Source organism: Accipiter gentilis, chromosome 13, assembly GCF_929443795.1.
Source record: "Accipiter gentilis chromosome 13, bAccGen1.1, whole genome shotgun sequence".
Taxonomy (NCBI): Eukaryota; Metazoa; Chordata; class Aves; order Accipitriformes; family Accipitridae; genus Astur; species Astur gentilis.
This window is the reverse complement of record NC_064892.1, coordinates 8,499,246-8,515,790: the sequence shown is the minus strand read 5'-3', so window position 1 is coordinate 8,515,790 and position 16,545 is coordinate 8,499,246. Positions and strand designations below refer to the sequence as shown.

The 16,545-nt window shown below is 36.6% G+C and overlaps 1 protein-coding gene across 1 annotated transcript in view; it reads left to right on the top strand.

The window, feature by feature from the left end:
• GPC5 (glypican 5) overlaps window positions 1-16,545 on the top strand; it is a 785,797-nt gene that overhangs the window by 148,009 nt on the left and 621,243 nt on the right. The window contains 3 exon segments of the mRNA XM_049816026.1: window positions 7,547-7,804; window positions 7,807-7,991; window positions 7,993-8,217. Coding sequence (XP_049671983.1) covers window positions 7,547-7,804; window positions 7,807-7,991; window positions 7,993-8,217 — 668 coding nt within the window.

The window sequence follows — 16,545 nt, the reverse complement described above, 5'->3', positions numbered from 1 at the left end:
CCCTTTGTAGAAACATGATCTTCTCAGTTCTTTATTCGTATAAATTTCAGTATCATGTTATGTTTGTTGACACTTTCTCTTAATACCAGATCCTTAAAAAAATCTTCGGGATTCACTCTGACTAAATGCAGGTCTTAGTATATCTGAACAATTTGTTCCATTGTTCCTTTATAGTCAATGGAGAGGAACAAGCACTTCCAGAGAGCAGTTAATCTCAACCAAAAGTCATCATCTAAAGTCAGAGATGACTCATGCCTTAGAAGTGCTTGTTCCTCTCACCTGACTTTTAGGGAGCTTCAGGTGACTAGCTCACATACATATGTTTGAAGTTATGTGAAATGAATTTTACCCTTCTAATCAGTTAATTTTCTGACTCTCCTATCTCAACATCATCCTGCTATAAATTCCAAATTTCGCTTTTTAAAAAATACCCTTTTCATACACCTGAGATGACTTGCCTTCCTTATTTATTATGGCAAATGTGTAAAAATGCATATTGTAAATCATTATCAGTTTAATGTTCTTTTGCAAATCATGCACAACATTTTACGTCAAAAGATTTTCAAACAATTTAATTATACGATACCAGATTTAAAGCTGTGGTCCCCTGGAATGTTCTGCTTGCAACTCTGAGTGTATTTTATTCTAAGGCGGTAAGCAATATATTCAGAGTTTAGAAATACTTTCCTCCAGCGAGAAAGTATTGCCTGTGAAATACATAAAACAATGCAAAATCAGAGCAGCATCTAAGAGGAAAAAAGGTTTTGGTAGGGCTCTGTTTATTGCTAGTTGTTTCTCCTCCTGTCACCATACAAAACAATCTGCTGTTGTTCCTTCCAAAATGGCAAGATGAATGGTCCCATAGTCATCACTATTAAAAGGATAAGAACAGACTGGGGAAAAAAAAAAAAAAGAGAACAATTTTGGGAGAAAGGTGGAATCAGTGATTATAACTAGATAAAATAATAACCATGTGTTATTCATTAATTTGATTATTATTCATTCATTCATTCATACGGCAGTCTTTCAATATTAAAATATCATCTATCAAGGTATGATTAAATAATTTACATTTCAGTTACAACTTAGGAGTATGTTAAATAGCAGATTCTAAGGCTAGGTATAATAAAATCAACAGTAGTAAGTTTCATTGAAAAATTAAAAAAAGAATGTTATGACTCAGCATTGTTGATGGTTTTCATTAAGTTTTAAAAATTAATGATGCTCCAGAGAACTGGAAAAAGGATAATTTTATTCCAACATTTTATAAAAAACAAATACAAGACTTCGAGATCATCATGTCAGATCAGCTAACATGAGTCCTGTTGCAGTGCTTGGACTGTTCTTGAATGTATAAATAGAAAGATGGAGAAGGAAAAGAAAATAGTCAGGTTTACTATGAAAAGATTAACACTGAGTAATGATATTAAGTATATTACAAAATAAGAATGAGAAGTACAATTATCCATTCAGACTAGCAAAAAGATGTAGCACAGTCATGAGTGAAATTCATCTCACCTGGCTTTGGGACATGTTTTTCTAGGTTCTTCAGCATATTAAATGTTCAAATAAAAGTTAAATTATTTTTTACATTGGTTAAATCAGGAATGAGTTTCTTATGAGTCCTCACAATTTCATTATGGGCAAAAAGGACAGCACACGTTACATATGGATCTGAGAGAATTTGCTGTTTCTCTGATTAATATTTTAACAGCCTTTCAAAGAGCAGCAGTTCTTTTTAGTATAATTGCAGTGACACTAATGCTTATTGCCCACATTATCTATGATTGCTAATTCCTATTAATACACCAACTAAAACTGTCATACACCAGCTTCCTAGTGCCTTTGCTTTTCTCTGCTGCTATACTTGTGCCTCCTGTGCATTGCTCAGATGAATCATCAGTCCTGAGCTCTCCACTGGGAGGAGTCTGATGCTGCTGATGGAGGTTTCTTCCATGATGGTCTTGGGCCCTCTCAGGGTTAATTTTGTTTGTTTCAATCCTGTATTTGCTAATGGGGCACACTCTTACCTACCCTCTGGGACCTTGGGCTTAGTTACACCATGATTACTTCATTTTTTTTCAGTCCCCATGTAGTATTTTAAAGAGAGTTATGCAATTTCACAAAGCTAAAAAAACAACAACAACAAAACCACAACTAAAAAAAAATTACAATATAGCTAAACCAAACTCAGAATCACAGGATGTGCAAGAAACTCCTGACATCTGAGTATCTTTGAGTAATTTGCCATTGAACACAGGAACTTGGGCAATGGCAAACTGATTCTAATTCAGGTTTTTAAAATTTTCTTTTTCAAAGAGAGCTAAAATAAATTCAAGATGAAATAAGACCTGATGAATTCTGAAGTCTGTTATGAGCAGTTACGGCAGTTACTTGGCAAAACAGCCCAAAGTTGGTTGGGCTACAGGTTTAATCTATTCTACCTGTTTTCTTACTGACTTCAGTGGTGAGTGTATAATCTATGAAATGGATTAATTTGAAATACGTGTTAATGAGGAGCAGGTTTAGTGAATCTCAAATATCTTCTTCTGGCACTTATCCTTTTGATCTCTCTCTCATATAACCTTCACAGCCAATGCCCTAATGAGTTCATTCCTTATAATTCATTTATATGTCTTGAAGACTTTATTCTGCCAGCTCATTTTTCTGATATGAAAAATGATTAGGGAATTTTGCCGTATATATGGCACTGTGTACAACTTTGTAGTTAGGAATAGCTACACTGAATTTCCCACCTATACATATTTCCCTGTTTGATATATTTTAAACAAAGATACTATGGATGTAATACTGGGTGGATTAATTTTTTTTTCCATAATTATTCTTTTCCACAATTTTTGAATGCCTTTTGTTTGCTAGGCTGTAGACTGTACCTGAGACATTCCCCTTGACTCCCAATAAGACAATGTATGTAAGATACACTTGGTTGGACTATAAATCTTTCGTAGAGTGAGTTTGATGCTTCTGGATTATTTGCACTGCCCATAAACAGAAGGAAAACATATGAGATCACCGAACATTAATGGCAGCTGGCAACAGGCTAATACTTCCCCATAGGATTTTTCAAGTCATAATAAATCCATAATATTATTAGGTTTTTCAGCTTTTGCTTGGATTTAGTTTATCTGGATTCCTGTATATTACAGGCTGATACTTAAGGTAGGGGAAGCTCAACAGTTATGGATCCCCTCTGGACTGTGAAAGGCATTCTTGCTAAATACTATGTCCATAGTTCAAGGATGGATTTTAATCTGTCTGGTTGTAATTTATTGAGTTCCGTATGTTATCCTGACCAAGTGTGAATTAATTTGTAATATGTAATGTAGGCTGGTGAATTACTACTGAATTATAAGACTTCACAACTTGTTGGCCCACTACTAATACAGGATATTTAATTTATTAGACTATCTTAGTTAATTAGATACATTGTGGTATCTTTATAATTTAGAACCACCCATGGCTCTCAGGAACAGAAAGGTTAAACAAAGTGAATGAAAGGTTGCAAACCTTTTAAAGCATTGACCTGATAGTTATTTTTCATTACTTTGTGATCACTTTTTAAATACACTATTATCAAAAAAGTATGTATATATGTACTGATATGAAGAATCAGCTGAATAAATCCAATACATAAAACAAAAAAGTGCCTATCTACATTTTTTTCCTAGCCTTGTGTTTTATTCTTTCTTAGCAAAACCAGGAAGAGAGAGATTCCTAGTCTTTCAAAAAAATAATGGGTTAATATATTGACAGCCCTGATTTTTGACTTAGGAGTGTACAAATCATAATTTTAAGTGTAGCCAAAGAAAAATGAAGTTGACATGCCACCCATGGTAAATGCTAGATATTATTTACAGTAGTGATGCAGAAGGTATCTGTAGGATATTATATAGCGGTTACTACAAAGATCTCATAAAGGGTGGAGATAAGAGGCATTGAGCCTGCAGATTAAAAAGTCAGAAAAAAAGAGATTGTCTGGCTCATATTAGTTGTATTTAAATGTCTTTTATATGTATTGGATTTATACTGATTGAAAACTCAACACTTCTTTTTTGTGGCTGAATAATTAAGACTGGTGATGTTCATCTGGCCTGACAGACTTAAAAGATAGAGAAACACATAGTTAAATCTATGATATGCTTGCAGCGTTGAACCAGCATAACTTCATCTGTCATTGAAGTCTCTGAAAGTGTTGTATATGACATAGATTGCCATCGTAAGGTGTTCACAGGAGCTGTTCAATATTGAAAGTAAACATAGGTCTGCTTTGCTGTCTGTCATTCTTCAAGCTGTCTGAGAGCAAAACAAATTTCTGGAATAGCTTTGGCAGTTATAAAGTAGAAAACGTGCCAGTGGAATAAACCTGATAAAAAAAATTTCTAAGAAATCCTAAAATGACCATTAAACAGCATGATGCAGAATTGTTAAACACAAGTGACCAGTATTACCATATGCTGTTTAGGAAAGCGAAAACAGTCAATAAATCATGCAGTTGCTTATTGCACTCATTCATCTGTGGGTTGCTGGGGCACTAGCAATGTAGTTCAGTCTTGAAGGTTTGTTATTATTTAGACCACATTGTAAAAATCTATTGATTATCCATGTGCAGCATGATTTATTCTTTCATCTGATATTTCTGCTCTTGGTAATGGGATACTGAGCTGTGGATTGTAACAGACATTTTAGGTCACATACTTTATGGTTTTCATGTAGGAAACAGTAATAATAAAAACTTGAGAAGGGTCATAAAAACCTTATTCATATCATTCTAAAGAGATTATTATAATATTATTGTTTTACTAACATTACCTACTTTAACAAATTTCATCTGAAGCATTGGCAAAATTTGTGTAAAAGACTGAATAGCCATTTTCCTAGGAGGCTTTAATATTCTTCACGTGTTATTATTTTAAACCATCTAAACCAAGAATCATTTTGACTTAAATTTTTGTCTTTGTTATTCTGGCTGCTCCAAGGTTTTATATGAAGGGTTCTTGAGTTAGCGATAACTGGGTATCTAGAATTCAGTTCGGTTACCTAGGCGGAGCCATTTAGTACCATTTTAAATGCAAAACATCCACACACAGCCTGGAGATGCGATACAGGACCTGCAGGATACCCATGCCCTTCCGGACAGGCAGATAAATGGCATCTACAATTGAAAAAGGTATTAAACATTCTTAGGCAACTAAATAAAGTCTCCATAGTAGGGTTGTACATTCTTTGCATTCCTTGTTCCCTCCAGTAAAAATGAGACGTAATGTACAGTAGAATATTTAGAGCTGTAATTTAGCTGTCCATGCATATGTGCCTCCATGTGAGCTAGATGTCCAAACTGCCTTTATAGCTGGTGGTGATCTCATCCTTGGTCCAGTTGCCTTAAAGCGGGCATTTTTAGCAATCTGATATGCCCTATCTGATATGCTGTGTCTCATCTGCTGCTCCAGAAGGACATGGGTCTCCCATATGCATGTCCACACCTACAAACGTGGGGTGGTGCACGGGTGTCTCAGGTACGATCTGGCGTGAGGTGCTGAGGTTGAGAAAAGTCACAGAGGCAGTGGTGACGCAGGCATCTGTGGTCTACAGAGTTACTCAGCTGGCACTTCGGCGTGTCAGCTTGTGGGATAAACTGAAGAGGCTTTGCTGTATTGAATAGGTCTCCATTGGTGGGAGCCTAGCTCCAGGCAGGGTCCTGACTTCAGGAGTCTGACTTTTAAAACAAATCAAATTCTTTGCTGAATCACTGTGATATTTGGCACGTATGAATGATTATAGCGAAATTCAGCTTAGTAGAGATGCACATATGTATGTGCCACAGTATTAAAAAAAAAAAAGACAAATGGGATGCACTTTCCTACTCTTTGCTGTGGGCAGGCAACACTTTTACGTGAATGTTAGAGGAATGGAGAAGAGAGAGATAGTAAAATCAGTCTTAAAGGTGGTGTAAAATAGGAAACTAAGAGTTAATGGATAACAGATAGCAGAGAAATAGAGGTAATGACTCTGATTTATAAGTGTGTATCTAGTTTTTATCGGAGAAAGCAAAGTATGCATAGAAAGTATAAGCAGATTAGTTTAATATGTCTTCTCTGTGATCTTTTCACAAACTGCAATTTGAAACCCACTGAAGTCAGTGAGAATCATTCCACTAACCTGAACAAGCTTTTTATCAGAATATAAGACATGTATTCATATGCACAGACATATATTAAAGATGTGATAGCCAGTCTTGGTTATTATATTAAAATTATTCTGAGTTTTCTACTGTTCAGTCCATGACTTAACATCAGACTTCAGATTGCTTCAGTAATTGCCTGACATAGTTTGACACTATTTGGTTCTGCCTATTTTTAACATCACTGTTTGGACAGTATTAACTGTACTTATTGGTTTTGCTCACTTTATTTCTATAGAGTCCCATTAAAAAAATAAGTGTGAAAAAAAACCCCCAGACATGAAAACTTGTAAAGCTTGAATGAATAAAAGGAAGTTACTGAGTCATAGTCACCCAGTGGATAAAATGGGTTAATACTTGTAATGTGTGTTTCTATGTATTTTTAATCTCAACTCTAAGGTAAGTTCCCTTTTGATCTATATTGCTCCTTTGCCTTCCCTGAAGTGCAGGCTCCTCAGGCAGACCTAGGAAATTCCTCAATGCAAACATCTTTCTATTTTGAAACCCGGCATTTTTCCTTACCTGCAAATCAGAGATCAAGTCAGGAGAGAATACTTCTCCAGTATACTTTTAAGTGTTTTATTAAAAACTACTCAGTGTACTTAAGGATTGCCACCTAACACATGAAACAAAATGTAAATTTATCCATTCAGGATTTACCAGTTATGCAGATCTTGAGGCTTAGAGAGGGTGTATCCATCACAGTGCTCAGCAGAGCAATTCTGCATATTCCAGCACATTGCTTGACCATAGCAATTGCCAGACCAGCATTGTTCTCATGTGTGTTTGGTACCTCTCTTTCCTTCGGAAGATAAGAAGACAAAACCGTTTGGTCTTATAAAGGTTAAGTTTTAATGGAAGGGAAGAGTTGTTTAAATTGTTTAAATTTACTTTTGCCCATCCATTTAGGGTGGTAAGAGGAAAGAGTTGAAGTGGAGTGACTGAGAGCATTTAACTTTCTATTGCAGCTTGCAGAATGAGTCATGAGATGAGACAGCTAATGTATGTATATACATAGACAGATACAGTAAGGCTTTATTGTATTTTGTAACTTAATAACTCAGCTTACAGTCAACTTCCTTTTATAGTTTTGTAGACTGTGTTTAATATATCCTGCCAAGAAAACATACGGATTATTAATTGTGTTGTAACATTACTTGTAAGGTGTTTTACTATATAAAAAAGACAGTTGTCACAGTTTGTGAGAAGTTTGTCCCTTCATAAATTCTAATGCAAAAATGCATTCAGGATAAATTTAATTCTGATGTAATTGTTTTAAGTTCTTGCTCTAATTTCGTATTCTTTAAACCTTAAAAATAATGAGCTTTCTTTCTTTATTTATTACAGAAACCTTTGAAATGCTTATCAGACTGGCTGAGAATTACACAAGCACACTTTTCTGCATTGCATATAGAAACATGTCTGCTGAGGCTACTACACGTGTTCTGGAGTTTTTCACAGATGTTGAACTCTTCATATTTGGCACAGACGTTAGCACAGAGAAATTTGTCAACAGGTTTTCTGACACCCTCTTCCCAGTAGTCTACAACCATGTGATTAACCCTGGTCTGACTGACATTTCACTGGAATATGCGGAATGCCTCCGAATGGTAACATTTCCAAAAAGGCCATAGGAGAAATGGGAAGATCACTGTTACCCAGCTGAACTTTCTTGCAGGCTCTGAATTTGGGGATTGAAGTGATCAATACAACAGATCATCTGCATTTCTCTAAAGACTGCGGCAGAGCTTTACTGAAAACACGGTACTGCCCTCATTGCCAAGGGCTGACTTCTAGGTAAGCCCTGTATGGGCCACGGCCTTAACGTCATCCGAGGCTGCTTAGCTGACACAGCAGAAGTTGAACTTCATTGGCGAGGATGTATTCAGTCACTGGAGGAGCTGTCAAGTGCCATGAGTGGAACATAAGACACTGAGCACAGGCTTCTAAACTTTCATTCACTTCTTAATGACGCTCTCGGATAGGCTCGCATCAATGGACCAGGATTGTCTGAGCAGGTAAGAAGCTGTTTTTATCCATGCTCGGTGCAAACATAACACTAAGGAAAGTAACACTGATAACTCTTTCTTGTTTGGCTGTTTTTATTGTGGTGAATGTATTGGTATCTGGGTTCAGCTTTATTCGAAATGCATTTTTCCAGCACTACCAGTTTTTATTTGAATCATGCACATGACCTGCTAATTTCCCATAATCTATTCACAAGTTTAACGTCAAGTGGAGATTCAACATTTTGGCAGTGTTTACAGTAATGGCTTTTCAAAATGAAAAGAATTCTTGTGTGGAAATTATCTTTTCCCATTTCTCATGAAACCACAGCTTTTTAAAAAATTTCGCTGAGTGAAAATTTTTGTTGCACAATCCAATGGAAAATTCTATTCCTTCACCCTTCTTATTTAGAAGTTAACATTTTCAGTAGATGCACTGTATAGGTTTAGGTTTAACTTTAAAACTGTGTCTGTTAAGTTCTGCTGAACAAGGGTGAACAGTGGAAAGTGTCATTAAGTTTGGAAGCTTAAAGTATTAACAGGAAGACAGTAAATTATCTGCTGAAAAACTGATTCCACAAATATTCTATAAAAACAGAATAATACCCTAACATTTGTGTAAATGAGAGTGTTAAATCTCAGTGATAATATTTGTTTGCGGATTGGAAACTTGTAATAAGGCATACTGAGAATAATTTTTAGGAGCACAAAAAAATGTTTTTCGTGAACATAAAAAATTTAATTGCTTCATTGTTAAATGCACATAATGATAAATTTAAGCAATCCTTCTTTTAGGTACCATTAGCCTGTCTTAAAGAACCTATGACTTCGCATATATTATTTGCGTAATTTTGCAGGTTTCAGAGAAATTAGCACAGTTCATTTGTAACATGAACTAAGGCCTTCCTTACATATACTTGAGAGAATAAACAAGTTAAGTGAGAGCTATGTTAGCTGTGAATGCATGAAGTGAAGAATTTAAGATACTGTTAGGGAAAATACACATTATTTAGCTACGCATTAGAAAGAAAGTATATCTGCAAATTTATGAAGGTTATGTGAGTAGCAAAATTTGAATTCTTCCTACATTATATGTAATACACAATACATTTTGTAATTGTATTTTTCTCTGTATTCTTACATGCAGACTTCACTAATAGTGACATATTCTGTGTTTAATGCTGGATTGTGTATCTTGGTCTGGGGAGATGCCTTTAGTTTTACAGTATACACAGGTCTAAACAGGGTGTCTGGGTGTCAGTGGTGTGGCATCAGCTGAGGTGCAGTAATAGTTCTAGGACTAGGACAGCCTGCCTCTTTATGTGACTAGCTGAAGTTGAAGCAGTGTCTTCTGCTAAGCAGCTGATATGACCTCTGACAACAAACAACTTGACCTAATATAATAAATAGAGGATTCCCTTCATTTCTTACTAAGATTTACAGTCTGTTAAAATGGGTTCTTCATTGTGCTTGTAGTCAGTGAGTAACAGGGAAATTGTCCATTTCTATGAATCTCCCATTTCTATGAATTTATACCAGCCAGCTACATTTAGCCAGAATCTCCTGCTGCTGAACTTCCTTGAGAAAAATGAATTCTTTTTAAAAGGTTTTTCACTAACAGTTTGGCTCAAAAGTGGCTCACTGATGTCTGTCTAATTCCTAATATGTTTCAGAGCTACAGCTGCCTTTTAGGGATATTCCCTGTTCCTTTTCAGATTCTTTAGGGATCTTTTCTGCCTACAATTTTCAGGAACAAGCTAGAATAAGAAAGTAAAGGCTCAGGGAAGGACTTCTGTTTTCTCTTTCATCCTGGGTCATTTAGTTTGGAAAGGTTTAGACTTGGATTTTCAACAGTGAACCATCATTGGCCCAGACTTTAAAGTCTCTCGGCACACTTATGTTTTCAAAATGAAAGTTTTTAGTCTCCAAAATAGTATATTTCACTCAATTTTAGTAGAAAATTAAATGGTTGAAAAGCCCTCCACCCAGCGTTTCGGCTTAATGAAAATTTCAGATTGATCCAAACTAAAATGCTTTATTTTGATATTCCTGAAAACTCTACGCCTTCCTTCTCCCCTTCCCTCATGGGATGTAAGGAATAGTAAAATTTCTTATGTAATGATATTTTGTGCCAATGTGTTTGTTTGAAGATCAAGTGTTTACTTCTGTTGTACTAAGATCTTCTCATATAGAATCACTTCCAAACTTTAAAAACTAAATATTTCATTTTTCACTCAATCTTCATTAGATGTATGCGTTTAGACATATTTTTCACTTAATCTCTATGTTATAATTGACCAGTCCTTTCTCTCTTTGGTCTATTATTTGGTCAAATAAGACTATGATCCATTGATCCCTTGAAACATGGTGATCTAGTCAGTCAGTTCTGATTTGCTAAGTATGGCTTGAGTATATTTTGAATTTGCCCATAGTTTAGGTATCAAGACCTAATTCTGACATGTAATAAATACAGTCTTTCAGCTTTAAGAGTCAGAGGACATGAATTCTGTTGAAATTGGCTCATTAATATTTATTTATTTTATCTTCAGAGTGACTCATGAACCATTTCAAATTTTGATAAGCAATTAACGCATCAGTGATTCTAACAGACACAGAAAATATGATTATGAGCCAGAAAATAATGGCTCACTTAGGCACGCAGCAGTGTCTGCAGTTTTAAAAGTGAATTTCATCACAGTAAGTACTTTTATGAGTTTTAAAGAAGGAGACAGAGAAAAAAAATCTTTAAATGTTTGGAAGTATGATATATGCATATGCAAATGTTAATATGAGAATCAAGAGAGTATCCTGCTTAGTGATACATGTATTTGTACAGCTCTTTATCTAAGCATGTGTACGTTCATGTAAATAACTATATGTAAAGGATTTTTTTCTAACATGTTGCATGGATGTCTATATTTAAATCTAACATAAATTCATACTTTAAGCTCTGCGTGGTGTGGAAAGACCACTAATGCCTATATGACATAGCTTCTTTTTACGAAATTCTTCTTTGCCAGTAATTTACACCTTGCTCCCGTTTCTGCTTGGGTCAGCAGAGCAGTGCCACACTGTCTCCAGCTGGAATTTGTTTCCCTTTGTTCTTCCTGTTTCAAATTCACACCTTTAATTTCTGCCTCCCACAGCTCCACTGAGTGACAAGTAAGTGCAGCATCCGTTCATCATCTCTATACCTGGATGTTATTCTATGCTATTCTGCAGAATCTAGTGGAGTTGTGTGGGTTGTGCAACTATTGGCATATATATATATGTTCACATATATATTTATTGACATATATTTAATGATAGTTCTGTTCTGTGTTCCTGAAGTCTCTGTATGTCCATTTATGTACTGTTTATCCTCAGTGCATAGTGGACCCTATGCTTTTTAGCTGGTAGGAATTGGAACAGAAATTTTTCAGCTGACTTAACGTGTGTATGCTCATGCAGATACAACGTAATAGAGGTTTAAGAGAGCTGCACCATACAAAACAAGAACAGTATTCATTATTAAGATAATCTGAAGAAGATGATATGTAGTTCTTAAGCACTGGATAACAGGTAAAAATGCTTATTGCTACAAAGGACCTTGTGGATTCAGCCTATGCTTCTCTTTGTGCTCAGCCTGAGTTGCCCCATGCCGGTCACAGAGCTTGCATATAGCCAGGGGAATCCCCGTTGAGGCTAATGAATGCACAAGAACTTTGTAACGCATTTAAGCCCCATTTAAGGAAAAACAAACAAACAAACAGCCTATGGAAACTTGTTTACAAGTTGTAATAAATTGTTTCATGTTACCTCCATTCTGTTATGCTAGCCACTGTCAATGTTAAGAGAGAAGCACAAAGATGTTAGCAAGACTTACAAAGTTTTGGTGTGGTTCCATCCTACAATCCCCAGAAAAAGAGCGTGTTTCTGTTCCCTTTATGCGTGGGTTAATGGCACAGCCCCATGCCATGGAAGGGCAAGTTCTGTGTCACTCACAGTGTGGTTCAACGGCAGTTTAAGCCAGTCTCACCATGGGTTGCCCAAGTCCTGCTCTGGCACTGTCCTCAGCTGTGTGTTTCCACCCTTTTCCCTGTGTGCCTGCTGCTTCAGCAGCTGAATGTCAAGCTGGTTGAGGGAGCTGTCTGTAAGAGAGAGTCTCTCTTAGCCATGGTATTGCTTGGGTATGTGGAGACTCGTGCTGTCATGCGCCGGGTAACGCAGCAGCTGAGAGGTCCATCGGAGTGGAACAGAGGACCTGAGAGGAGGTGAAATGGGTCCGAGGCAAGAGCTGAAGCAATAGGGGAGAGGAGCAGGACAGAAGAGAAAGAGAGAACTTACAAAGCTTTATAGTTAAATCTTTCCTCCAAACTTTACATTAAACTGTTGTTCTTGATTCCCAAAAGATCAATGGTGTTTGGGATTCCTATTGAATGAAAGAGATGAAAAGGAATATTGATCAGTTGTTCATTGTGTATTCTGGGCACTGATGATTTGGGGATCCAAAGGAAAATGAAGTACGTGACCGTGATATGAAAAGCTATATATGCATATAAAAACGTGGGAATCAGAAGCACAACAGAAAACATTAAAATCACACAGACAAATTCTGGCATTTCCTAATTTTGAAAGTGAGGAATTTGTAGTATGTGTTTGGTATTTTTGTGTGTAATATAAGCCTACAAAAATTTGGAATGGGATTTTCAAAAGCACTATGTCTTCACTGTGTTCTAACTGATGTGGACTTTCACCGGATCAGTTTTCCAAACAGTTGGAGATAATGAAAATGTCAAAATTCTGGAAGTCCTCAAGTCCTTTTACTGAGCTTAGACTAATCCTGAAAGAAGATCTAAGTTATCTGTCTTCTAAAAAATATGCATAATTATATTGTATTAAAAAGAGACTTTTGTGTTGCTTTTCTAAAATCTGTCATTAATACTAGGAAAAAAGCAAGATATTTCTTGTGTCACAGAATGCTAGCAGGAAGAAGAATTTAATAGACTGTATTTAGAGCTTTATTTCCTTATTGATTATTTTTGCTTGAAATGACTAGCCATAAACACTGAAACAGTCAGAACTGCTGTCATACAGTGATGTTTTAAATTTAATATTCCCATGAAGAGACATATTCACAAACAGTATAAATAGAAAATTTGTGGTTTTTTTCTATTTCTTCTAGGGTCTGTTTTATGTAGCTACCTTTTATTGGGGTCTTTCTAGCGAAAAGTCACACAGCCTTATTCCATGCCATTCCAGAAAATGGAAGTGCTGTAGAAGTGCACTAAACCAATTAATTTTTTGAGATTTAGAAAAGGAATGGAAAGGTGATGAAAAACATCTTTTGATAATCCCAAATACATACAAAACATACACCTGCAAGCTGTAGTGTAATTGCAGTTTTTGTTTTTGGAAAGGAGTAAGCTTGGTTGTCAACAAAAGACCAGATTAACAGCATTTCTAATTGTGGGAAGTGCTGTGCCTGGGTATTTGGTAACTTTCATAGCTTTACAGGTTAAGGCACTTAAAGAGATGCAAGAGATGAGCATCCTTTGAAGTAGCTATCCTGTGAACCCACTTCCTTAGTATCTAAAATCTAATTTATTTACTATACATGATTATATGCCTATAAAAACAACAGCTTTATGCCTCCTGCTTCATAGCTACTGCATTTTGGTTGCTTGCTTAGAGTGCATTAGTCAATCCTGTGAAGTAAGTTAATAAGCCATTTGAACTTATATTAAAAAATAATTAATTTTGTCACTATCTTTAAGAAATTTTAATATTAGAAAATGCCTTTTACAAACCCTTTATATAAATCAGGTCATGAAAGAGATCTGAAATTCATCACTTGAAAGTTGTAGCTATCACAGAGAGCTGTACTCAGCACACCTGAAATGGACTTCTGTCTCTATTCTATATGCATATAAAAATACACAGTACAGTGTTAACCAAAATTGGTTATTGATTTGATAACAATCAGAGATATAATTACAGTATTTTTCTGTAAGGGAAATATTAGGCTGTACTTCCAAGTGTTATATTTAACGTCCACCCCTAATTTTGCTTGAAAAACTTATGAGTTATCCAGCTAATAAAAATTCAGGAAAACAGAAGAATGGAAGAAAAAAATAAGCATTTCCATTAAAACTGGAAATTCAGGAAAATAGAGTAAAGGAGGAAAATAAGAAACATTTCCCCTAAAACAATTCAGCCTGTCTAAACAATGTCATACAAACGTCTTCTAATGTTATTTCCGTGTGTTTCAGTCCACTCAACAACATGTACAGAGAAGGGACATACATTCATTATCAAATGTAGTGACTATTTTGCCTCATTACTGGAGGAACCTTTCATCATTTTTTGATTTTGAGGACTATGAATGCTGCGTACCCTTTAGCAAAATGGGTAGTGGCTTTAACCTTAATTTTGCTTCTTTGGATTTCGTATTCTTGCTTTATAGTCTTAGCATTATTCACGTGACTCTGACTTTTGGACTTTGAAACTTTTAAAAGGAAATAATGGATGTTTACTCTCACCACCTTAGTTTTCTCATGGCTTCAACCTAAAATGATGCATTCAAGATGTTGTTATTTTTAAAATAAATATTAAAACAATATTTTACAAAAGGGGAGGTTCAGACTTGATATTAGGAAGCATTTCTTTACCGAGAGAGTGGTCAAACACTGGAACAGGCTTCCTAGAGAGGTGGTCCATGCCCCAAGCCTGTCAGTTTTAAGAGGCATTTGGACAATGCCCTTAATAACATGCTTTAACTTTTGGTCAGAGCTGAAGCATTCAGGCAGTTGGACTAGATGATCATTGTAGGTCCCTTCCAACTGAAATATTCTATTCTATTCTATTCTAAAAGTTTTTATGAAATGGCATAGACTGAAAATCAAAACTCTGGTTAAAAAGAAACCAAAGCTCTACACGTAAGAAGAATTAATTATGTGAAAACATAATTTCACAGCCTAATTTACTGTATATACTAGAGTAAAACTGGCAATTGTTATAGAAAAGCCTAGTAACTAATTATTTTACAAATGAAGCAGATTACACAGCATTGTATAATTTATGACTGCTTTGGTTTATTATCCATATTGTTTATATTTAACTGCACAGTAAATTTCTCTATTGCAAACATTCCAGGTATACTTCATCTGATTGGATATAGCTAAGTTTAGACGAATATCTAGCTGGCTCCTCCAGATGGCTGACTGCATTTGTCTGTCTCCCTTCATAAGAGCCCTATTTAACACAAGGCTCCAGGTGCACATGGCATGGGCAGAAAAGAGAAGCGCTGTCAGTGCTGCAGGCAGAGTTTTGTGCCTTAGGATGGCCCCAGTATGGACGGCTGCTTCCATGGGGGGATGATGCAGACACTGCTCATTTTCAGAGAAGAGCCCCCACCAAGGATAGACCACAGCCTCCTAGGGCAGAGACCACCTGTGATGTGAAAGTTACAGTAAGTCAGATGTGTTGCATCTTCTTCTTTAGCTGTTCCTCTCATTTTTGAGATTATATGTCATACAGACTACTTCGTCACTTGCTTTTGACCTGTCTCTCCACCTGTGCTGTTTCCCTTAAAAGCAGACACCTGTCTGTTTTCATGCCTTGTTTCCATGGCAAAGTGTGTGACACTGTTCTCTTGTCATCCAGCATACCAGCTCTTGAGTAGCACTCTGCTGCTACTGCCAGGGCTCTGCTACAGGATCTGTTAGGACTGCAAGGGACAAATGTCCTTGTTGAGCCTGTCCCTGTTCACCCTTTCTTACTCATTCTCCCTGGGCTGTTTTCACCTTCTTCCTCTAGGCATAATGCTTCCTTTTCTTGCTGGAAACAAGCGTGCAGAATGCTGTAAGCACTGAAAATGTGATTGATGCTTCCCAGAGCATTTTTCAGGGCACTGCCAGACTGATGCAGCCAGTTGTCATTCTCTTTTTGGGATGTCAAAAGCCTTCATTTCTATGGTGATGAGGGGGCAAGGTCATAATTTCATTTTTCAATGGGCAAAGAGGGTGAAAAATCTCAGCTGGAGGGAATACAACGCTACAGGATTGGGGAAGAGTGGCTGGAAAGCTGCCCAGCAAAAAAGGACCTGGGGGTGCTGGTTGACAGCCGGCTGGATATGAGCCAGCAGTGTGCCCAGGTGGCCAAGAAGGACAACGGCATCCTGGCCTGTATCAGCAAGTGTGGCCAGCAGGAGCAGGGAGGTGAACATCCCCCTGTACTCGGCACTGGTGAGGCTGCACCTCGAATACTGCGTTCCGTTTTGGGCCCCTCACTCCAGGAAAGACATTGAGGTGCTGGAGTGTGTCCAGAGAAGGGCAATGAAGCTGGTGAAGGGTCTGGAGA